The sequence below is a fragment of the Cervus canadensis genome, chromosome 6 (assembly GCF_019320065.1).
Source record: "Cervus canadensis isolate Bull #8, Minnesota chromosome 6, ASM1932006v1, whole genome shotgun sequence".
In the NCBI taxonomy this organism is placed as follows: domain Eukaryota; kingdom Metazoa; phylum Chordata; class Mammalia; order Artiodactyla; family Cervidae; genus Cervus; species Cervus canadensis.
The window spans coordinates 70,255,467-70,281,904 of NC_057391.1; the positions used below are offsets into that span (position 1 = coordinate 70,255,467).

The 26,438-nt window shown below is 36.6% G+C and overlaps 1 protein-coding gene across 1 annotated transcript in view; it reads right to left on the reverse strand.

Annotated features, from left to right (window-relative positions):
* The window catches only part of KCNH5 (potassium voltage-gated channel subfamily H member 5), a 348,314-nt gene that overhangs the window by 279,306 nt on the left and 42,570 nt on the right, over positions 1-26,438 (reverse strand). Inside the window, exons 4-6 of the mRNA XM_043472246.1 lie at positions 22,823-22,951; positions 11,126-11,241; positions 2,711-3,103 (exon numbers count right to left, since the gene is read on the reverse strand). Coding sequence (XP_043328181.1) covers positions 2,711-3,103; positions 11,126-11,241; positions 22,823-22,951 — 638 coding nt within the window. The remainder of the gene's footprint in view (positions 1-2,710; positions 3,104-11,125; positions 11,242-22,822; positions 22,952-26,438) is intronic.

The following is a 26,438-nucleotide window of genomic DNA, read 5'->3' on the forward strand; positions in this document are numbered from 1 at the left end:
AGCATTATTTGTAGACATGGTGATATAAACACTATTTATGCAACCAAAAGGATGATATATCTATAGTGTGAGAATGAGGTGATGGAAATAAGTGCATGGATACAGTGAGGGCAGGGAGAAAGAGGCTGAAACCTCCAATTTCATAGTGAGACGTCAAAGACAAGTCCCAAAATGGGTAACTACACAGTCTTGCTGTTTGGTGATGGAAGCAAATATTAAAAGATCCCCTAAACAGTCTGAAAGCTGTTGTACACAGTCTTGCTGTTTGGTGATGGGAGCAAATATTAAAAGAATCCCCTAAACAGTCTGAAAGCGGTTGTCTCTAGGGTCTTCTCTTTTAAAAAATTAGATATTGCCAATTATTCTTCATGTAAGTTTTACCAGTATTCCCTTGAGCAATGTATAAGAGACTTCACACCACCACTGCATCAACTCAGATCCCTTACCAAGTGATGCCAAGTCAGGGTTAGATATGCAAGACTTTCACTGAGATAAATGCCTATGAAGGAGAAAGGAGGGAGGAGTCTTCAGACCACAGTGCACATCTGAAACCTTTAAAGATGGAAGGAAGAATTGTGTAGAAAGAGCCTCAACCACAGTACAGGTAAATGGGGAGTTCCAGGGCAAAAGTTGCTCAGCGGAGGAGTTCTTCTTGAGCAGGAGTAACTAATCATAATATTGGTGGTGGTGGTTTAATCACTATGTCATGTCTGACTCTTTGCAACTCCATGTACTGTAGCCAGGCTCTTCTGTTCATTGGATTTTCCAAGCAAGACAACTGGAGTGGATTGCCACTTCCTTCTCCAGGGAATCTTCTCAACCCAGAGATCAAACTCACGTCTCCTGCTTGGCAGGTAGATTCTTTACCACTGAGCCACCTGATAAGCCCAATCATAATATTACCACTATTCCTAGGCATTGGTTGAGTGCAGCCTTGGGGAAACAGCTTTGAACTGTGACCCGCAGCAGATCAGAAAGCCATAGCAAGTGTCAGTCAACTGTATTCAGTGGTATATTGGTAAATGATTAACAACTAATGCCATAGAAAGTTTTTTTTAAGCCCTTATTTATAGCATTTGCCACTTTAAGGGTGTAAATACTCCCACTGTGGCCAATTTCAAAGTACCAGGGTGACAGTGTGATATCACTGAATGCTGAGTTTGAAAGGGATGCTAAAGAAAGTCTTTTCCAAACCAGGAGCCACTTCCAGGAAGCCCCTAACTGTGCTTCATGCAGCAGGCTTCCATGAAGGAAGATCTGAGCAGCACACATTCTCAGACACCATATTCTCCAACCCAGTGTGTGTGATAACTGATGGCATGTCAGTATAGTCTATAAGTTTACTTTGCATTTTCCTTAATAAGTCTGAGGATATTGTCATATATTTATATAGTATTTTAGATGCATTTATTATAATGCAATTTAATTTATTTTCTTTTCTGTAAACTAAACCAATCTTTTGATTATTTGTATTAAAATCTTTATGCCAATGTTCTAAATAATGGAAATCTTAATGCATTGATCTTAATATATTAATCTATTCAGTAAGTGAACATATAAATACTACTTATTATCTTCTTATCATAAGATTAGCATTTTCAAAATTAACCCATATCAATCCTTCCAGAAGGGAAATAGGAAAGAAATATACCTTAAAAGCTTGATGTAGATGGATTTAAAATCAGAAACAAATTACTATGATTCTTTTTTCCTTGAATTTTTAAAGTAACAATTATGTGTATAGGATCAAAATACAATGTCTATACTAAACTTTCTGGAAATACTTTTTAGTATCATTAAAGCTGATTCAATGCAGAAATCTTTATGGGAAAAGATCCTGAAGAAAAGTTGCAATCTACCTCCCTACACACACAGAACGAATGAATGTAGTGGAGAATTTCCTATCTGAACAGTCTATGAGGACAGAGTAGAATCTTTAGGGAAATTAAGTTTGCAATTACTATTATGAACACATTTTAAAAACAGATACATTCTATACTGATTCATTTATATACATCCTTGGTATAGCAAGTTGAAAATCATCCACAACTAAGTTAGAAACTGAGAAGCTTTGGATGAAATGGTCGTTAAGACATTACATATGTTTTAACATTTCTAGTTGTGCAGATGACACTGAATAAGCAAAATCTTGAATTAGACCAGATATCAGAAGTCATCTAATACAGTCTGTAACCACAAATGATTAGGCAAAATTTAAAGAAAAAAGTATAAAAAAGAGAAACCAAAAAGGCAAAACTTCAAGAATTTCTCTACCATAAAGGTTTTCTGGATCTTTTTGTTAACACAAGCACTGCTACCATATGTATCTGGAGGGGAGGAATTAAAACATCTGTGGGTGCACAGAGTTTTAAAATGCTACTGTTTTCCCCAAAAAATACATCTATTTCATTATCTTTCAATCAACTGTCTAGTTCATAAACCATATTTGACTTCAAATGCTGTGGCTTTTCTTCTCCTCCTTCAAACACAACTTTCAACCACAGCCATTTCCTAGTATTTTTAACCAGAAATTTTTTAAAGAGTGAATAAAAATTATAAAGTAATAAAATATGATCATTTATGGAAGGTATTTAGTAGGATGAAGGTTGAAAGTGGTGACTATAAAGAAGTTTAGGCTATTTATAAACTTCTTTTATCCTAATTTTCTCAAAACATGTGATTAAAGTACTAAAAAAAAAAAGAAACTTACCTCATCCACATTTTCAAAGGCATTGATGATGTCATAAGGTAAACAAGACAACAGATCGATCACAAACCAAGTTTTCAGATAATTCATCCTTATCAACTTGGGGTCAGAAATAACCTCTCCACCAGGTCCCACAAAGGTTGTGTGAAAATTTAAAACAATGTCAACCAGAAAAATAACATCCACCACACTGTCCAGCACCAGCCAGGCTATGTTGTTCTGCTTCGTTTTGAAGGAGACGTTGTAAGGAACCATAATGGCGGTGTAGAAGGTAAGAATTAAAATCACCCAATCCCAAGTTGTTTTAAAAGCACAATAGTGTAAAATAATGTGTGGTGGTGTCTTTGGCGCTTCTTGCTTATACTGAGGAAGGATATCTGATCCCAGCTGAAGAACCTAAAAGAGACAAAATGTATTTATAAGTGACCTGTACATCTCTGCAAAGGTAGTAATGAATTCAAATTTTCTGCAGGCAAACCACTGGTTTCAAAGCCAGCCATGCTCTGTAATTATATCTCTTCTCCAGAGTTGTATCAAGGTTCATCCAAAGTCACTACAAGTCCAATCACTCTAAAGAAGTTGATCTGTCTGCCATTCCCTCTAACTTCCTCTCCCGTGGCCAACTCGTTCAGAAACTGATCCCCACACACGGAGGGCAGAAAGAGACCAAAAAAAGGCAGACCACTCCAGATTGGTAGGTGGCAGTTTTCATAGGCAAGGGAACTTACAAGGTTTTATTGGGTAACCATAAAACCAGAGGTCTCAGAACCCACCACCAAATCTTAAAAGTTTATACAGAGGTTTAACTGGCTTCAGTCATATATACAGTCCAGATGGTCTCAACCACAGCTAACTCTCTCAAGATTGTATCCTTGAAAAGCTCTCACAATGGGAATGGTGGGCAGAAAGTACATTTCAAGGACAAGGGAGGGGGTGAGGAGCTTCCAAGTGCCTGGGTCCCGCTCAAGGATCACCTGGCAGTCCCATCCTCTTGATGACCTCCTCCAACACCAACACTGATCCACAGCACGGCTGGACACCCACTACTGGAAGTGCCTTCTACACATTCACTAGGCAAAGGTGCCTAGAATCACACATCTCACAGACTGTCCAGCTATTATTTGCATGGCTCACCATTATCCATTCTTTATATATTTGGGCTTTGAAGGAGCATAACTTTGATTCTAAAGGCTTTGCTGAACCCCAGGGCCCCACTATTCATGATCTTGCTGTTGCATGGGACTCAACCAGGGCCCTACTGATGGGCACAGCAGTATCAGAGTTATAAATGTTATAGCCTGCTTTCCCCCATATCCCTTTCAATCAGATTTAAAGAATACTGGATTTCCTGCCCAGACGCAAATTTCCTTTAGAAAAAAATTCTAGTCAGGTTTGTTTCTCCATACCTTTTGGACAATTTGACAATTTTTTATACAAATTTATACGAACCCTGACTTATACTGATTAGGTCTCATTAAAGAGACAATGAGAAAAAGCAGATGACAGTGCAAGAGCAGAGGTCTGGGCAACCCTGGGAAAAGGTAACAAACAGGACTTGGCACCTCCTTCCAGAACCTGGAACATGGAAATTGTGAAAAGGAGTTGAAGAAGCAGGTTGAAGACCTCTGCTTCATGCCACCAATGAAGCTATAGCTGAGTAAACCTGTGTATTAAGGAGTATATAAGTGGGACTTTGATGAACAATATTTTCAGCAGCTTTACCACTTACACATTCAATTATTCAGTGCCCCTAAGACTAATGGGACCCAGAAAATAGGAGTCAATAAGTTCAAATTATAAAATCATAAATGCACTAAATTTATGTCAATGCACAAATAGATGTAAACAAAAATACCTGTTAGCCTGTAATTTATATGCCACAAAGCAAAATAAGTAAACTAGCATTTTTTGAAATTTGAGACTTACCCTGAAGTCTCTCAGACATAGAACTTATACGGCTGAAAACAGCATATAATATAATCATTGCTATTTTGAAATGTGCAAAAATCACTGATATTCTCTTTAGATGTATATTATAATTATTGTTTTAAGTTTGGGAGCTATAAGAATTATTTATAAAGATTTTTACATATTTATGCTCATTATCAGTACCCCAGTAATACTTTTTCCATGAGATCTTAAATTACTTAGCAACAAATTATCCTACAGGTAAGTTAAGTTTCATGTTGAGACACAGAATTACATGTACAGACTCCTATAGAATCATGGCTTCTCTTTCACCTTTCAACCACAGATCTATTCATTCCAACATCACTGTGTTAAACATGAAAATTTCCTTCATACTCATTGTTAGTATTATACCATATGTATTTATACACTCTGTAGTTTGAGCACAAAGAAACACACTTAAAAAATAAACTCAGTGCCAGATTGCATTAGGACCTTTATGGGCACTTGGTATTTTTGCCTTCCTGGACCCCTTCCTCCTTAAATATAATAAAATAAAAATTCTATTTTATTTAATATTTTTATCTTTATTTAAATATAAATGCAACATAAATGTATAAATTTTATTTAAAATTGCATTTTAAATAAAAATATAGTTTATTTAATATTTATATTTTTATTTAAAATTATATTTTTATTTTAACAGCATTATTACAAAGATGAATATTTAATTATTTATTTTTTTACCTAAAAGTTCATCGTTTCCTTCAACTGCTAGTAGAAATTCAGGCATCGTGGTGGACCCCTGAAAGTGTTATTGGTGCTACACTCTGTGCTAATAGACAAATTGGTCCCACTCAGCACCCTGGATTAATATGAGGTGTCTCCTCTAGAGATGAACTCACTCTTGAGTTCAGTATTTCTTAAATCTGGCTACAAACTAGAATCATCTAGAGAAGTTGTTAAAAATACAGTATACTCATGCCTAGACCCCATGCCAGAAAATAATTAAATTCATTTTGTGTATTAAATTAAATTCAGAGAATCTGTACTTTCAAAATCTTTCCAGGTGATGATAGTGTATAGCTCAAAATAAAAATCCTTGTCTTCTATTTCTTTAAACATTCATAACCCAGTTCTTCAGACGGTGACTTGAATTTTTAAAGCAATCCAAAACTGCTCCAAGAGAAAAAGGAGGAGCAGGAAGAGTAGGAGAAGAAAGGCAACACCAACAAAGAAAGGGACGGGACACACCAGTGCTTCAGTTTTGATGTTTCTCCTAGGTAGAGCACTGCTTTAATCTCAGCCCCGTCACTGGGGCTTTTATAAAGCAGTGAGTAACAACTGTTCACTTTATTTCATTTGTACTTTCAGGAGCAGTAAGCCTTGGATAGACGGGGATGAAATCACATGCCCTGATGTATTTTTGTACTGATACAGACACATTCTTTCTCTCTGAATATCGGGAGAACACTGACTCTAAAGGAATCAGAACCACAAATGCAAGTGGAAGCTGAATTCAATCAGTAGAATGTCAGAGCATGTTGAAAACTGATGAATTGCCTACACAGAGACCAGAATCCTTGAAACCGGGGATCAGCTCTAAATTTAGGAGGCCTAGTGGAAATAAGATAAAATGTATATGCGTTGGAAAAAGTAAAAGGGCTTGAAATTTAACAGCAAATCCAAATACTCAAGCTGAGCAAATTACATGATTCTGACTACAGATGGAAAAAGTCTTTCTGCTAACTTGGTGCCTCTTTTCGGTCAGTCTTTGAAAACCTGAGAGTATACATAGACTATCTGTGTAGAAAAACTTGTTATTTCCACATGTTCTCTGAAATCAAGGCCTAAGATCTGACATAAAGCAGTTTTGTATCTGAATCAGCTTTATAAATTAGGGATGACAGATAAAGAAATGAACAATAACCAAAAGGCAAAGCAAACAAAGAAAAAAATCAGATGGGAAGAAACAGGAATGAAAATTCATCAAGAGTAAAAATGAAAAGTGATGAGCTGTCCAGGGGATAGGAACTCTCCATTTGAGGCAGAGGAAAAAACCATCTTCAGTGATTTGGGGTGCTAAGGTAGAAATTTTTCCTCTCTATAGTCTCTTTCCTCATGTGCTTTCCCAGTTGTATTAACAAAGAAAGAAAAACTGGATAGGGTATAGTTAAGACCTAGAAAGAATCACGACAAAAAAGTCGGTAGTCACAGAAATAAGCTCCTACACTTTACCTTGATTTATAGAAAGAAACAAACAACCAAAGGCAGAAAAGAAAGTAGCTTCAAAGTCAAGTAGTACTTAATAAAAAACATTATATGAAAAAGGAAGTTGTATCTGATTGAGTGCATTAAATCTTGTGCCAACTGCATATTATCTTTTAAAATATTACGATTACTATTATCATTTAACATTTAGGTATGTTAATGTCTTACTTGGGCTTTTAAAAACATTTCTACACATCAAAGTATTACTCTCTCCTCAAAGGTGCCAGAAAATCAGACACATCGCCCTGTTAGCTATATTCCAAGAAAAACTCCAAAACTCTCCCAATTTGAAGAATTTTTGCTCCCCAACTTTCTCCAAATAAGATCTAGTATCTGCAACAAGTTAAGAAGGTTACTTTGGAGAAATTCAGCTAACCTTTCACCAGCAAAACAAACTGAAGAACTTACATATTTAACTGTATCTTTGTCTTCCTTAGTTAGTTACCTCAGAATATTTTGTGAGTGCCCAGTAAGTGCTCAGCACAGTCTTGGTAACTTGATTAGCTATTTTGTCATCTTTTGTACCCATAAGACACAAGATGATTATGTAAAACAAGTCAACAGCAAAATTTCTAGCTGCCTTGGAGTTCTGTCCTCATTCCTTTTCTCTTTGGTTTCAATACACTCTGTATGGGTAACATCACCCAGTCCTCTGACTTTAACAGCCATATCTGTGAGGATGATACCAAGGCCTGCAACTCAAACCCAGATACCCCTTGAGAGGCAGACCCATAAATCCCACTTCCTTTTAAAGATCTCCACTTGAATTTCCTGTCAGTAACTTCAAACTTAGTATGCCCAAGAGTAAATTTACTGTCATTGTTCCCAAACCTCCTTTTCTTCCTCTTCTATCTGAGATTTTATTAACCAACAGTAGCCATCATCTTTTAAAGTGCTGCACTCAATATGCCAGCAAATTTGGAAAACTCAGCAGTGGACACAGGACTGGAAAAGGTCAGTTTTCATTCCAATCCCAAAGAAGGGCAATGCCAAAGAACATTCAAGCTACCATACAAGTGCACTTATTTCATATGCTGGTAAGGTTATGCACAACATCCTTCAAGCTAGGCTTCAGCAACACATGAACTGAGAATTTCCAGATGTACCAGCTGGATTTAGAAAAGGAAGAGGAAACAGAGATCAAATATTTTGCCAATATCCACTGGATCATAGAAAAAGCAAGAGAATTCCAGAAAAACATCTACTTCTGCTTCATTGACTCCGCTAAAGTCTGATTGTGTGGATCACAACAAAATGTGGGAAATTCTTAAAGAGATAGGAATACCAGACCACCTTACCTGTCTCCTGATAAACCTGTATGCAAGTCAAGAAGCAACAGTTAGAACCAGACATGAAACAACTGACTGGTTCAAAATTGGGAAAAGAGTACTACAAGGCTGTATGTTGCCACCCTGCTTATTTAACTTATATGCAGAGTGCATCAGTGAAATGCTGGACTGGATGAGTAATAAGCTGGAATCAAGATTGCCAGGAGAAACATCAACAGCTTCAGATATGCAGATGATACTACCCTAATGGCAGAAAGTAAAGAGGAACTAAAGAGCATCTTGATGAGGGTGAAAGAAGAGAGTGAAAAACCTGGCTTAAAACTCAACATTCAAAAAACTAAGATCTTGGCATCCGGTCCCATCACTTCATGGCAAGTACAAGGGGGAAAAAATGAAAGTAGTCATAGATTTTATCTGGTGGGGGCTCCAAGAATCTACCTGCAATGCAAGAGACCCCAGTTTGATTCCTGGGTTGGGAAGATTCCCTGGAGAAGGGAAAAACTACCCACTCCAGTATTCTGGTCTGGAGAATTCCATGGACTGTTGCAAAGAGCTGGTCACAACTAAGCAACTTTCGCTTTCAAAACCCCTGCAGACGGTGACTGTAGCCATGAAATTAAAAGGCACTTGCTCCTTGGGAGAAGAACTCTGAAAAACCTAGAAAGAATATTAAAATGCAAAGACATCACTTTGCTGACAAAGGTCCACAGAGTCAAATTATGGTTTTTCCAGTAGTCATATACAGATGTGAGAGTTGGACCATAAAGAAGACTGAGCACTGAAGAATTGATGCTTTCAAACTGTGGTGTTGGAAAAGACTTGAGAGTCTCTTGCACTGTAAGGAGATCAAACCAGTCAATCCTCAAGGAAATCAACCCTGAATATTCATTGGAAGTACTGATGCTGAAGCTAGAGCTCCAATACTTTGTCCAACCGATGGGAAGAACAACTCACTGGAGAAGACCCTGATACTGGGAAAGATTGAAGGCAAAAGGAGAAGAGGGAGGCAGAGAATGAGATGGTTAGATACCATCACCAACTCAATAGACATGAATTTGAGCAAACTCTGGGAGTAACGAAGGACAGGAAAACTTGGCGTGCTGCAGTCCATGGGATCGCAGAGTTGGACACAACGTAACAACTGAACAACAACAACAATACTATCTGTCCATCCAGTTGTTCAAGCCAAAAACATAGAGTTGTCCTTGACTCATCCCCTTTCTCACATTCATTTCTAACCCATCAACAAATGTGTTGACTCTAATCTTAGTACATCTGCAATCTGCCCTCTTCTGCTACTGGCTCCCTTGCTTAAGGTCACAGTTGTCCTAGCTGAATTACTACTAGAACCTCTTAACTTGTTTCTCTAGTTACCATTTCAACATAGAGCCACTAGGTCAAACAAGGGTTCTTGACCATTTTTGTGCCATGGGTCTCTCGGGAATCTGGTGACATCTATGGGTGTCAACTTCTTAGAATAATGTTTTCAAATTAATACAGTTAAAACAAGATTACAAATACCATTGAGACCAATCTCCCTTTGAGAGGTTTGTGAAGCACAAATATGACAATGTCATTTCCCTGGCACATGGGACACCAACCACCACTGTTCACTATATACCACCTTAACCTTTCCTTTCCTACCTGACTTCATCCACATTGAATTCACAGTCAAAGGCACCATACTATCGCATCACTGAGTCTTTGGACATGCTGGCCTCTCTTGCATAAATGACCTTCATCTCTTCTTCACTACATTTTTCCTTCAAGATTCACTCAGCCCAATAATTCTGGAGAAAACTCTAATTTGAAAAGATACATGCACCCCAATATAACAGAACTATTTACAATAGCCAAGACATGGAAGTAATCTAAATGTCCTTGGACAGAGGAATAGATGAAGATGTGGTACATATATACAATGGAATATTACTCATCCATTAAAAAGGATGAAATAATGCCATTTTCAGCAACATGGATGGATCTGGAGATTATCAAACTACATGAAGTAAGTCAGACAAAGAAAGACAAATATGATATATTACTTATATATAGAATACAAAATATGATACAAATTAACTTATTTACAGAATAGAAACAGACCCACAGACTTTGAAAACGTACTTAAAGTAACCAAAGGGGAAGGGGGGAATGAAAAATTAGGAGCTTAGAATTAGCAGATACAAACTACTAGGCATAAAATAGATAAACAACAGAATAGAAACAGACCCACAGACTTTGAAAACGAACTTAAAGTAACCAAAGGGGAAGGGGGGAATGAAAAATTAGGAGCTTAGAATTAGCAGATACAAACTACTATGCATAAAATAGATAAACAACATATATTTAAAATCTTATAATAACTACTATATATTCAATGTCTTATAATAACCTATGATTCAAAGAATATCAAAATATATATACTATATTATATATATATATATATATATATATAATCACTTTGCCGTATACCAGAAACCAACAACACAACATTATAAATCAACTATAAACTAAAAAAAAAAATTCACTTAGCCCATGTATCATCTCATTCAGGTACCACCTCCCTTCTCTGCTGGATATTTAACTCCTTGATGATAGGGTCCATGGCCTATTCATCTTTATATCCTTTGCATAGCACCAAGCAAAGAGCAAACCCTCAATAAGTCTATGCTGCACACACAAGTGAATGAATGAACTTTCTATCTCATTTGCTCAAAGAAAACCTCATATTCTACAGACATCACCTGGGATGTTGTAAAGTACCTCCCCATTTTCAAAGCAGGAGAGCATAAAAAGAAATATATGAAATTTCTACAATTTTACAAGGGAAAATCAATTAACACATAAGTATTTGTAAAATAATAGCTAGAAATATCAATATTGAGACATTTGGACAGGGGAAATGTGCCACCACCAGCATGTTGAGAGGTAAAGTTAATCTTGCACTTACTTCAGCTAGTCTTGAATGTTTGTGGACCACCTCTGTTTTATTCATTGGCGTGAGCTGTTGCAAAACACTTCGGCTATTTGTCAAAGCCCGTGTCAATCGAGCAAATTTTGTCCAACCTTAAAAATAAGGAAAGAAACTCTCAGTTTTTCACACATAATGAATATAGAAGTCAATATTCTTGCTCATATTCAAGGGATCTCAGAAATAACATAAGTAATGAAAAGTTAGCACTTCATGCTAACGAAAATGCAGAACTATTGAAAAGTATCAACCTAAAGCGTTTTATTTTTACACAGGCATCATCATATACTTCAAGTGCAGTTATAAAATAATAAGTAACTTTTATGTGTGATCTTTGTGTTTTGTGCAAATCTATTAATATCGTATAGTCCAAGCAGCTAGGTGTCCATAAAATTCTGTCCTCCCCCTTGCACTGTATAGGTTTGTTATTGGGAAACAGTTGCCCAGCCAGGAATGCAGTTTCCAGCATTCTTGTGCCTCTAGGTATGGGCATGTCTCTAGTTCTCACCAATGGAATGGGAGCAAAAGTGATGTGTGTCATTTCCATGCATGCAATAACTTAAGAAGCAAGTGAAACTTCTCCATCCTTTCTCTCTCCTTCTGCTAGCTGTATGAAAATGACAATAAGGCCCCAGGGGATGGCACAGCCACTGAATCAGAGCACAGAAGAATGCCATATGCCAAGGATCAATTGCTTGGATTGTTATATGAGCAAGAAATAGGCTTCTATTGTGTTAAACTACTTAAGCTGGGGGGTATTTATTATAGAAGGTAGCATTACCATAATAAAAACAGTCTTATTGTATACTTATGTGAAGATATACATACATAAGAGAATAAAGTGCAACTTCAACAAATCTCACATACTGTAGTTCATATCACAGACCTCCATCTTCTTTGTAACATAGCAAAATGTTATTTCTCTCTTACTAACAATTTCACTGGTATTTAAAGATTATTTTGGGACTATATAGAATCTTTAATAATGTTTTCTAAAAGTGTAGCAACTTTAACTTCTGAGGGGAAGGAATGTGAATTTAATAAAAAAGAAATTTCTTCCATTATTTCCATTATTAAAATCATTAATTTTTCATTATTAAGCTAATTAACTTTAAGGAAATGTCAATGAGATGTGACCAAGTGGAACAAAACCAACCAGTCTGCTCCTATCTCAATCAGCCTTTCTCTAGCTATCCCCAAAAGCTCTAATCTATTACAAACTCCAGTAAGATCATTTGATAATTTCCACATTATTACCTTTAACTAGGGTATTTACCAAACAACTCCTTAAAAATGAAAACTCATGATGGTCCAATGGAATGACCCTAATGGAACTGATGAAATTTCAGACAATGTGACAAAAAATGAAGGAAGAAATCCTGAGCAGACACAACCAAATGTCTTTCAAGCCACACAAGGTAGATGACATCATACTTTACTGCTATTTTTCAATCTAATTCTGGCTTCATTTAGGCTTTATATTGGCCCATCAATTCAGCTCACTCTATGATATCAACTATTGGATTGGGGAAAAGAGTAAACTGGTACTGGTTGATAGAAGATTTTTATTCTTTTTCCTTAATGGTGCTCATCCTAGTGACTAGAATGTTAGGTTTTGGAAATTGCATGCAACCCTAAAGTTTGCCCTGTGCAATATGCTAGAAAAACAAGGAAGTACCAGATATGCCATCAACTCTAAGAACTAAACATCAACATAAAACACTATCAAGCAATCGATATCACCAACTTAGACTTTTCTTCCAAGTACTAGACCTATGTCTAATTGGCCATTGGTCACCTCTTACTCAGATGACTCTTAACATGTCCAAAACTGATCTTATCATCACCTTCTCCCCACATCTCCAACTCTGCTTTTATCGTGGATTCTTGGTCTCAGTGAATGACTCAACAATATTTCCAGCTGTCCAAATCAGAAACTTGAGATTCACCAGCCTCCTTCACTATCACATCACACACACACACACACACACACACACACATCCAATTCCTTCCATAAATATCCTAAAATTTAATCTCCTTTCTCCATCTCTAATATGTCATGTCATATATATCATCTTTCACCTGAGTTAGACAGTAGCTCCTAAAAACTATAGTCTATATTCTGTTCTCTGACCACATATTTTCCACATTGATGCCAGAGCTCTTTCTAGAGCACAGGTTTTACTATGCCCTTCTCCCATTTTAAATTCTTTAAGAGATCCCTAGAGGCCTTCAGGATAACACTGATTATCCTTGGTATATGTGTCATTTAGTCTCTGACCCTAAAGATTTGCTCTGCATCCATCTCCTTCTACTTCTCATACACACTCTGTACTCAAATCACTACCAAATTAAAATGACAAATTGAAAAACAAAACTAAATCCATTAGGAATTCTTTGTTCACCCTATGACATTCAATGCTTTCATGCTTTCACACGTTATAATCATGCTGCCTGCTCAAAATGCTTTTTCCCTTCCCATCATTCTGGCTAATGCTTACTGGTACCTCCAAACTCAAAGCATCCTGGGATCCACTGGAAGCTTCTTGGATGCACCCATGAGAGATGTACTCTCCTTTGTGCATTCACACTACAGGATACATACCTCACATGGCACTAACAATACTAATGCAGTCATTGATAAGCATGTCAGTCACTCCCATTAAATTGCCATTCATCTCTCCATTCTCAGAACTTGGTAGAGGCTTGCCATAAAATAGACCTTTAATTGACTAACTAATCAAGAGTTATTTGTAACTTTAAAAATAGGATTTAAAAATAAGCTGCATTTTTATTAGCATGAACATTAACATGAAATATTGTCACATATTATTATCACTGGATTTTGGTTTGGTTTTTGATTTATTGGGTTAAAATGATAAGGATGTCCTCAGATGACAGCAACTATATTGGCAGCAGGTATATTAAAATATTTCCTGTTGATCATTTCTCTTTTTACAGCAACTGAGTATTATAATTGCAGTGAATATTTTTAGAAACTTCCAAGTCAACATTGATTCAGTTTCCTTTCTTTTCTTTTTCTCTGGCTGAGCCACAAGTCTTGCAGGATCTTAGCTCCCTGATGAGAGATCAAACTCAGGCCCTCAACAATGAAAGCAGAGAATCCTAGCCACTGGACTGCCAAGAATTACTGCAAGTCAATCTTATACTAACTCAAGGTTCATATTTCTAAGATGAATAATGTTGCACCTATTAGTACATCTGATTATTGGATTAAAACAGAAGATAATTTTTATTCCCTGTGTGTGATAATGGTTTGTTCAGAAAGTATTTTTAAAAAATTAAAGGAGACATCAAAGGAATAAATTCAATAACACATGGAAGAATACAAATCATCAAATACCATGTGTTCACTCCTTTCCTAGGATAGTACAAAGAAGCAAATGCGGAAGGAAGGATAAACATAATAATGAATGTTTATTGTCATCCTCTGGTTTTCTATTTCAAGAATCATGAGTACACACTACAGTTTTTTAATGAGGAAGCAGCAGTTCCTCATTTAAACATAAAACAACTGTGCCTGTGTGTATGTGTATCTCATCATACACATGAAGTCAACGTAATCAAGAACTATTTCATCCCTTTACCTTATTTCAATGTTCTGGAGGAAGACAAAATGTTAAAACTGTGAAAATAAAACATGGTAAACAGTAGAAAGAAACAGAAAGAAAAACGTTAATTCTTCATTCTGAAATTTTCACACAGTGTATTCTGAGTGAGACAACCCTTAAACATAGATGAAAAGGGAGTTTACTGCATGATATGACTTTTAGGTGCCAGATTTTATTCTTTCTATCCCTAGTTGTCTAGTTCCATGACTGTCACATAGTGGGCACTAGACACATTTCTGAATGAATGAGAACATTTTAAAAAGTTAAATAGAAATTAACACGGCATCCAGATTATATGTACTAATAGTTAAAATTAGAATATAAAGAAGCAAATCTTCTGGTTTTCTATGTTCAGCTCTTAGCAGATACTAATACAACTCTGTCTTGTGAAGGAAGGGCTTTGGGTTGGAGAAGCTAGAAAGGGTATGGTAGAGGGTTGAGGAGGAAGTGTGGAGGACTATAATTTTTCTCTCAAAATGAAAACTGGGAAGTTGCTAACAGAAAAAAAAAAAAAAAAAAAGGTGGTGACAATTGTCAAACTGACTCAGACATACTGAGAAAATGTTTAGAAGGAAATATCAATACTTGGTAAGGATTCTTCCTAGAGAAAGCAAAGGCAGTTGTCTAATCATTTAACCATTTAAGCACTTCAATATCAAAATGCTCGCAGAGCTAGAAAACCAATGCAAAGCCGGGGAGTGTTTTGATTCACATTTAAATCAAAGGGAGCACTCAAAGATGCATTCCCTAAATTGCTCAGTGATCTTTTGTCTCTGGTGAGAGCTTTCTGGCAGTCCTCATTTCTAAACAGCATTATTTTCTTTATGCTGTCCTTCTGTTTTCACTCTCAGCAGATTACCTTATCAAATATATTATTGAAAAAACAGAAGAGAGAAGAAACACAACAGCCTTCAACCTCCCTTCTGTTCCCTCCATCTCAAGTTCCACCCAACCATAGTAAATGATTCTTGCCTGTACCTTTATTATCTCAGAGAATTAGGCATTTGCTCTTTTCTGATGATCAATATATATTTTACTTACGAACATTTAAGTGACTTTTAGATTTTTCACTATCACTAACAACGCCACAGTGAATTTCCTTATACCTATATACCTTTGTGCTCTTGGATACATCTGGAATTGCCCGTGTGACTAAATGAATTAGTTTATTTGATCTGTCAGCAGCCCCCACTAAACAGTCAAACTTTGAAAAAGTTAAGCAGTCACACTGTCTAGGTCAGAGGGAAAAAAAGGCATATCAGCAGTTCTAACTTTCCCCAGCGATACATTTACTGATTTCACCTTTACTGAGACCTAACTGGTATGACTGATTATTCAGCACAGTTCGCTGACGTTACTTAGATGTGGTCGATATGGGGTAATGTGAACAGACAGCTGAGTATGAAGAGCCTAATACTTGCTCTATAAGTTGTTCATGGCATTATGAGAACATTTGTTCTCCTAAAAGCTTAGGATGCCAACTCCTTCTTAATAAAACATTAGTTTAGCTCTATTGGGTTGCAATTAACCTCTTTGTCATGGACTGCCTAATCTTAAAAATAAAAGGAAGTCACAGAAGCAGTTCGATCAATCTACTAGATTGCAACACAAGATTCTAATCTATAAGAAAAAAGCTTAGGTAAACAATTATACTCTTGGCCAAAGAGACTGCATGGTATAATTACTCATATTTCATCTGTTGTTTCCTCTCTAAAGAAAACCATTGGCTTCCTACAAGGGGAAGGCTGCTATTTTTGCTGTTATTTTCATTCTACAGAAACTTTTTTTGTCTCAATTATTGGCACAAAGATGCCATAACTATTTGGCACAGGATATTTCACACTGTTAAGTGTCTTGGCAGTTTTTGAATCTGTTTGAAAATACTGTACTGTATAAATGGGCAGAGATTTGAACCATCGCTTTTAGAACACATATGGATAATCAACAGAATGAATTTCTTGGCTGTAATTTTTCCCCACTGTATTATTATAAATGATGTATCAGGTACCACTGACTGGTAATCTGAGCAACAGTCCCAGGACCTCAGTATCAGAAACAAAAGATAACAAAAAAACCTTTCCCTCCTTGAATTATCATCAGTAAATTCTGTTGATTCAAAACAGTACAGCCCTGTCAGAATCAGACTGTTTTCAACCTGTGCTTCATCTTTTAGGGAAAAAGGAGAGCAGAGGGTTTAAGATGGCCAAACTCCAGTAAGTATCCACTGGAAAGGGATAAGGCAGCATGGTCCAATAGAGAGAACACTGGATTGAAAATCAGTCAGACTTTGAGTGTCAGAATCTTCAACAGCAAAATGGAGGTAATAACACTAATTTTCAAAATTATAGGAATGAGCTATAAAGAATACAAAGCTCCTGACACATATTAACTGCTTCATCAAGACTGGTTTCTTCCCCTTCAATAGTTTCTTCTACCACCCATCATGTATATATAAGTTGACATCACTCAGTGCCATTCATTTTAAAGGCAGAAATTCATCTAGAATGAAGTTTTGATGATCATAAGATTCATTATGAGGAAGTACTACTCTCAAGTTAGTTGGCTGCCATAACACTCTAGTTACCATTCCAGATACAACTTAGAAGTACAATTCACAGTTAGCCAATTTACTCATGTTTTTGACCTATATGTCTGAGTTTCTTGGTAAAAATACCAAGATAAGCCAAAGGAGACTGATACCAATTTCAATGAATTTTGACACATTCTTAAAAGATATGGGCCTTTGTTCCAATCACTGCCCTTTTCCACATTAAAAAAGGTAAAATGGCCTTGTTCTAGAAATTTTTTTAAAAGTTATATCCTGGCTTTCCTATGTGTGGATTCACTTGTTTGTTCTGCATTTAAAACACTATTTTCTATATCCCCAGCCAAGCTTTTATTATCGAAGTATTGCTTCCAATTTTTGCAAACACCTTCAACCTACTCTGTTGCAAATATCCTCGGCTCCTTGATCCCTTCTCCCTGATCCTTGAGCTCCCTGATTCTTTTCATCTTGCTCACCTAACCAGATCCCAACTCTGGTTAGATCCAACTCACCTACTTTACCATCTACACACCTTTGACTATACTAGGGTGGAGTAAGCACATAATCACACTCATAGATACGAACAAAATGTATGGTCACAAGTCTCACATGGACCTCAGTGCTGCACTGAAAACCTGCTGAATTTCACCTTAGCCACTCACTGCTCCACTCTCTACACAACTGATTCACACCTCCTCCTCCTCTCCCCTTCAGCCCCTCCTTACTGCCTCACCATCCTTACTCTCAGCTGATAACCATGTTTCCTCTTTTACTGAGGAAATAAGAGTAATCAGAAGAAAGCTTCCATTATATATCTATTTTTTTTTCACACCACCCCTCTCCCCATTAGGATATAATGGAAGGAACTTAGTATCTCCAAGACCTAGTTAACAGTGCCAGCACCATACTGTGTGCTCAGTCAGCATGCTTGGTTGGGGAAAAATACATAAATAAAATAAACAAAAAGAAAAAATACTCCTAGAAGAGTCACAAAAAGGCTCAGGTTAAGTAACTCTGGTGCCCAAGGTTGAATCTAAAGTAACATTACTATATATGTAGAATCTAGAAAAATGGTACAGATGAACCTATTTTCAAGGTGGGAAGAGAGATGCAGACATAGAGAATGGACATGTGGGCATGGTGCAGGGTGGGGCAGGGTGGGGTGAAGAGAGAGAGAGATTAGGATTAACATATATATACACCACTGTGTGTTAAATAGGTAGTTGGTGAGAAGCTTCTATAAGCACAAGTTCAGCAAGGTGTTCTGTGATGATCTAGAGGGGTGAGAGGAGGCTGTGGGAGGGAGAGCTCCAAGAGGGAAGGGATGTATGTATGCACATGACTGATTCACTTGATCAAACAGCAGAAACTAACACAAAATGCAAAGCATTTATATTCCAATAAAAAAATAAGATTGCTGCCTCCATGTTCAATGATCTATACTCGAATCATATTGATACTCTGGTGTTATCATGAAAGCTCATCTGCTCTTTCCCAAAAGTTCTATGGTCCCCTTTGCTCAAAAAGTTGAAAGATGCATTTTTGCACCAAGTTTTCAAAATATACTTTCTGATATGCTAGTTTCATAGGGACAGTAGGATGATTGCTTAATGGCATAAATATTTTAGTTCTATTGAATTTTTCATATTAAATTTACAACTCACATGAATAATAGAAAGTAGCTCATATACACCATTCACAGTTACATTGTGCAATACTTTTTTAGAAATCTGTTATGTATTTGAAAGGTGTGGAGGAGTCTCAAAATAAAAATCTATTTAAAATAAGCTCTTCCACTACAAATTCTGGTTTGGAAAGAGATATTTTACTCTAAGGTTTTCACAATGAAGTTTGATTTTCCCTATAAACTTTAATTTACAGATCTATCAAACAGATTACTCAGAAATCAAGTGGTCTAAGTTGTCTCAAGTTTATTTAAATGGAGTTCATTTTTGTGAGAATAAAATAATGCATTCAAAAGAGAAAGAGCTCTATGAATCTGATGAAAGTATGCAGAGAGATGGATGTAGAGGCAGATAAATGGAGAGCAATTAGCTTGAGAAATAAAGGTCAGTCTTTCAATATGAGCACCCTTTCTCCCAACCTCATTGTAAAATGCTGCCAACTTTTAGTTTCCATAAACAGCTACCACCATTAATGCTCAGCAGGTCAAACCTGTGAGAAAGCACTGTACTTTTCTTGGCCAACTTTAGCTGTGCCATGAAGTCAGTTAAAGTGAATGAGAAAAACAATAACCATTAAATATGAAAGTTAAAAATGTATAAATATTTTTGAGGGGAAAAGTCTGTGGTTTTTTACTCAGTCTGGCTATCATTCATGTATGAAGGCAAGTAAAATTCATCTGAAGAATATGTTGGGTCACAAGTCATATGCCAATCATTTATCTTTTATTTTAGAATATAGCACTTTACCAAAATTTACAAACAATTCACTGAAGCTCAATATTACAAAAACAAATGATCCAATCAAAAAATAGGCAGAAGACAAGAATAGATATTCCTCCAGAGAAGACATACAGATGGCCAAGAGGCACATGAAAAGATGTTCAACATCACTAATTATTATAAGTGAAAAACAAATCAAAACTATAATGATATATCACCTCACACTTGTCAGAATGACCTTCATCAAAGTCTACAAACAATAAATACAAGCAAGGGTGGGGACAAAAGGCAACTCTCCCATTCTGTCAGTGGGAATGTAAATTGGTGCAGCCGCTATGGAAAACAGTATGGAGATTCCTTAAAAAACTAAAGATAGAGCTACCATATAACCCAGCAATCCCATGCCTGAGCATATATCACAAGAAAAACATGGTTCGAAAGGATATGTGCACTGCGATGTTCACTGAAGCACCATTTACAATAGCCAGGACATGAAAGCTATCTAAAAGTCCATCAAGAGATGAATGAATAAAGATGTGGTATAAATATATATATATTATATATATAATATATATATATATATGACTATAACTCAGTCATTAAAAAGAATGAAACAATGCCATCTGCAGCAACATGGATGGACCTGGAGATTATCAAAATAAATGAAGTAAGTCAGACAGAGAAAGACAAATATCATAAGATATCACTTATATGCAGAATGTTTAAAAATGATACAAACAAATATATACAAAACAGAAACAGACTAACAAGCTTATGGTTACCAAGGGGAAAAGGTAGAGAGAGGGACAGATTGGGAGATTGACATGTGCACATTGCTATATTTAAAATGGATACCAATAAGGACCTACTGTATAGCATAGGGAACTCTGCCCAATACTTTGTAATAAATTAAATGGGAGAAGAATTTGAAAAAGAATAGACATGTTTATATATAACTGAATCACTTTGCTGTACGCTTGAAACTATTAATAATACAACATAGTTAATCAACTCTACAAACATATCATATATCATTTTATTTTAGCATAAAATAAAAATTAAATATATATATATGGCACTTTCAGATACAGACAGCTGTGAGCTGCAGGTTTTTCATAAATATTTCTTGTCAAATTAAGGAAGTTCTCTATTCCTACTTTGCTGTGAGTTTTTATCATGAGCAACTATTTGGTGTGGCGAAATGCTTTTTCTATGCCAACTGATATGATCAAATCAAATTTCTTCTTTAACCTGATATCAGTACTACGAATGAGAGTGATAGGTTTTTGAATTTTGAAACATCTTTCCATGTGGAATAAATCTCACTTAGTCATTAAGTGTAATTCTTTTAACACACCCTAGCAATCTATTTTTGTTGAGGACTTTTATATCTACACTCACGAGAAATGCTGGTCTGTAATATCTTTTTCTGGTTTTGGTATGATGGAACAACTGGCTTCATAGAATGAGTAAGGAGAGTTTTCTCTACCACTGTTTTCTGGGAAAGACTATGAATTCACCAATGAAACTATCTGCACTTCTTATTTTGGAACTGTATTAATTATTAACTTATTTAATAGATACAGGACAATTCAGCTTATCTATTCCTCCTATTATGAGTTTAGGTAGTTTGTGTCTTTCAAGGAATTGGTCCATTTTAACTAAGTTATCGATTCAGTGGCTATCAAATCACTCAAAGTATTTCTTTACGTGCTTTTATGCTCATGGGATATGTAGTGATGGCCTTTCTTTAATTTCTGGTAATGGTAATTTGTGCCTTCTCCCTTTTTCTTGGTTATCCTGGCTAGAGGTTTGCTAACTTTAACATTCTTTTCCAAGAATCAGCTTTTGGGTTGCAGTGATTCTCTCTAATTTTTTTCTGTTTCATTGATTTCTACTCTAAGGTTTATTACTTCTTGTCTTCAGCTTGCTTTGGTTTAAATTACTCTTCTTTGTCTAGTTGCCTAAGGTGAAAGCTTAGCTATTTAGTTTCATATCTTTCTTCATTTCAAATATATGCATTTAATGATATACATTTCCCTTTAAGCACTGCTTTTACATCTCAGAAACTTGATATGTCATATTTAAATCTTCATTTAGTTCAAAATATTTTTATAATTTATCTTAAGACTTCTTCCTTGACCCGTGGGGTATTTAGAAATCTGTTAATTTCCAAATATTTGGGGATTTTTCTACCTGTCTTCCTCTCATTGATTCCTGGCTTAACTCCACTGTGATCTGAGAACATACCTTGCAACATTTATACTCTTTTAAAGCTTTTAAAGTGTGTTTTATGGCCAGAATATGATCTGTCTAGTGAATGTTCCACTTAATTTGAGAAAAATATGCATTCTGCTGCTGTTGGATGGAGCACCTTGAATTTCAAAACAAAGGTGAAATAAACCTAAACACTATTAGAAAACTATTCTGTTAAAAATAGTATTACAATTAAACTTCCTAGATACCGGGTCTACAAGTAAAATCAGAGCAACAGATAGTACAAGTTGAAAAGTGAATACTTTTGAAATTCCCATATTGACTCAAAATTTATAATGCTCCATGAAATCTCTTTCCTTATAGTTCATCTCAATTTCTCTTATAATAAGTTAACCACCTAATATTTCAATGTCCTATTTCCATTCAAACCATATGATTGAATAAAATTGATTCTGGACAATTACTAGAATAAATATAAAGCCAAAGAAAGGCCACGTAGTAAAATTTTGTTTTAAAAGTTCAACCCATGGATATTGTTAAAATAATAATACTATATTTAAATGACAGGCTAATCCTTAAGTATGAAGGCGAGGGTGGGATGTTCTGAGAAAATAGCATTGAAACAAGTATACTGTCAAGGGTGAAACAGATCACCAGCCCAGGTTGGATGCATGAGACAAGTGCTCAGGGCTGGTGCACTGGGAAGACCCAGAGGGATGGGATGGGGAGGGAGGTGGGAGGGGGGATCAGGATGGGGAACACATGTAAATCCATGGCTGATTCATGTCAATGTATGGCAAAAACCACTACAATATTGTAAAGTAATTAGCCTCCAACTAGTAAAAGTAAATGGAAAAAAAATAAAAAAGAAAATTACCTTTTGTTGAATCATCCTCTATTGGCTGTTTGAACAACGTAATATCCTTGAAAGTGCATAGGAACAAAACCACCTTTTCATGTTCATTTCTTATTGGTGCAATTTGCATATAAAACCAAACAGGGGTTCCTGTAAAAGAGAGAAAGGACAACAGTGTGATGCAGCCACCACAATGATTTCGTCTCCTGCTTTCCCTCCTCCTTCAGCCACAAACTGCTATGCCAGGAATCAGCACCAAAACAACAGTATTTTAATTACTGAAAAGAATCAGTAAAGTTTTCATTTTATATCAACTACCAGTTGCTCAAAAATTAATGAATATGCTTTTCAACTCAAAATATAAAAATTTGAAAATAAAGCACAGGGCATCATTTCATAATACAGTGGAATATAGGCAGTCTTGCTATTTAAGTATTGTTAATGGGGCTTCCTGGTGGCTCAGATGGTAAAGAATCGGCCTGCAGTGAGGGAGGCCTGGGTCAGGACAATCCCCTGAGTCAGGAAGATCCCCTGCAGAAGGGAATGGCTACCCACTCGTGTGTTCTTGCCTAGAAATTTCCATGGACAGGGGAGCCTGGTGAGCTACAGTCTCTGGGGTCACAAAGAGTTGGACATGACTGAGGGACTAACGTCCACGTTTCTTTCAGTGTCGCCTTTAGATCTGGGTCTCTACACCACTGCTGCTTTCACCAACTCCCTTCCATATTCTCACCAAGTGTGAGCATTCCTATGTGCTTCTCCGTGTTACATCAAGAAGTGTTTCCAGTCGATTTCAACATCAATACCTGATGCTTTGATAAGTATTTCTCTTGTAGGAACTTCCGAATTGCTGTTTCTACCTCAAGGTTCTCTCATCAGTCAAACAGACTTAAACTCTTCAGCTTTGACCACATCCCCACATCAGAGAGATAGGATGTCAGCAACATTACAAGCCTGATGTACAGAAAGTTATACCTGAAGACTTTAAGGCAGTGTTAAAGAAAAAAATGTCCCCAGGCCTTGAAAGTCTCAGACCTCTTCATGAGACACTGCTTCCAACCTCCTTGCTCAAAGCATGAGCCTGGACTCTGTCACAATGATCTTCAAACAATAGCTCCTGCACACTTCAGAACACACAGTGTTTTAAAGTATTCAAGCCTTAGGATTTGGACAAATCAGAAATTGGCATTACATCAAATAATAAATATTTGAAGACACAAGAAATGTCTTCAAAGGAGTAATTACTCACTAAATGATAAAACACTGAGGGAATTTTCCATCAGAATCAAAATGATGCATTTTTCATTACAGTCTTTCCAAGGCACAGTGCAGTAAAGCCTCTCTGAATATTCTGTTTTAAAGACATATGGTCTTTTGTCAGGTTTAGGATTTGGGGAGTGAGATGGGCAGCTGTTAATATTTAATCTTTAGAGGAAAGTCAACAGCCTGTTAGTGACTTTCAATGAAAACCCATAAGAAGCATCTCCATATCTGTGGTCAAAAATTGTCCGGTGATAATATAACCATAAAGGGAAATTTGCCATTTACACAGAATAAGTGACTTGACTACCGGATGCTAGAAGTCAAAGAATTCCAAAGAAGAGGTTTTTATAAATATTCAGTTCTGACAACCAGGTCCTTTGCAACCCCAGGGAGCCTACAGAAGGACACAGTCTTTTCCAAAACGATTACAGGATGAGACAGGGACCTCAAAAACAATCCCACCATCTCCCAGAAAGGTTTGTTCTTTGTTTTCTGCTTCTTATTTTACACAGTGTGTCCACGAACTGTGAGTGATGTGCACAGTTTGACAAATCACCAGACCCAGACGCTCGCAGATACATGGCCTGTGGCTGTTCCAACACAGTGAGCTTGAGGCAGTAGGTCATAAACAGAGAGAAAAGGGCATTAAAAATAAGTCGTTTTCCAAGGTCTGCTAGAAATCTAAACAGAAAGAGATGATGTTACAGCTCAGACCTTCCAAGGAAAACAGCAACTTTTCAAATTTCGGCATTGAGTCAGAGCTGTTGTTAAAATTGCTTTCAGAAATCACAGTATACTTTTTTCAAGTTTAGTCACAGGCTCAGATTTCTCCAAGGAGGCTGAGTTTTGCTGCATGGGTGGTGAATATCTATATTCTGGATTTGAGTTCAAGGTGATGGAAAGTCTGGGAGGGTTAGGTAGAGAGACCTGTAGCTGCTGGAAACTCAATGCAGTGCCCTGGCATTGATTATTTTGAGTTGCCCTAGCTATCGCAGTTCTGCGTTTGTGCAAACAGAAAGATCCATTTTCAGTCATCCTCCCAGAGTCACTGCATTTTTTCCTCAACAGTATAAGCAACCCGCTATAATCAGGGCAATGGACCTAAAGAATTGAGGTTGCAAACTGAAATGTCAATTGTGATACATATTAAACCAGATATCTCAACCTCCCCATTTGCAAATGGTGTTTAGCTAACTATTTAATGGAAATGTTGGGAGGACTTGGCATTCAGGCCAAGATTTTGGCATTCCCAAAACAGTTCTCTACAGACGTGTGAATTTTTCTAACATTAAAAAACATCATAAGAGCACAATTCTTTCAGTTGATGTTCAGAAGCCTTTAGCTAACTATTTACAAGATTTTTTAAAGCTGCTTTTAGGTATAGTAGAACTCCATTATAGTGCATGGACAATATCTATTCTTCATATTAAGGAAAAAACTCAATGCAGATACTATCCAGAAATGACAGGAGTTTTAATATAGAGTGCTATGTGCCATAACTCCTACTGACTCCAAACAGACAACTATGCATATATAAGTTATCTGAAAAGAACCAGATAGGCCTGAACAAGGGCCAGACAATTATTACAAGCTATTAAAGTAAAGCAAACTATCCAAACCACCTTCACAGGAAACTTTTAGAAATGAAATATTAAAGTTATTGCTAACATGATTTAAAGGATATAAACAAAACAAAATTTCCACAAGATATTTTTGAGACAGTCAGAAACTACGGATCTGACTTTGAAGCTTTAAAATCAGAAAGAAAAAAAAAAAGATTATTCTGTTCAAATCTCAGGGTAAAAATGACTTTAATGAAGTAAAAGTCACTCAGTCGTGTCCAACTCTCCTCGAGCCCATGGACTATACAGTCCATGGAATTCTCCAGGTCAGAATACTGGAGTGGGTAGCCTTTCCCTTCTCCAGGGCATCTTCCCAACCCAGGGATCAAACCCAGGTCTCCCACATTGCAGGCGAATTCTTTACCAGATGAGCCACAAGGGAAGCCCAAGAATACTGGAGTGGGTAGCCTATCTCTTCTTCAGTGGATCTTCTCAACCCAGGAATCAAATCAAGGTCTCCTACATTGCAGGCAGACTCTTTACCAACTGAGCTATCAGGGAAGCCCCTAAAATGATCTTAGTAATATGGAATAATATTAAATCATTTGCTAAACTTGAGGTATATTCTGAAGTCATTCAAGGGGTAACAACCCTGTATAAAAATGAAAGGGGGCATTCCCTGGTGGTCCAGAGGTTAGGACTCTACACTTCCACTGCAGGGACATGAGTCAATCCCTGGTGAGGGAATTAAGATCCTCCCTTGTGGTGAGGCAAAAAGAAAGAAAGGGAGTATTGGCATACAAGTTTTGGCT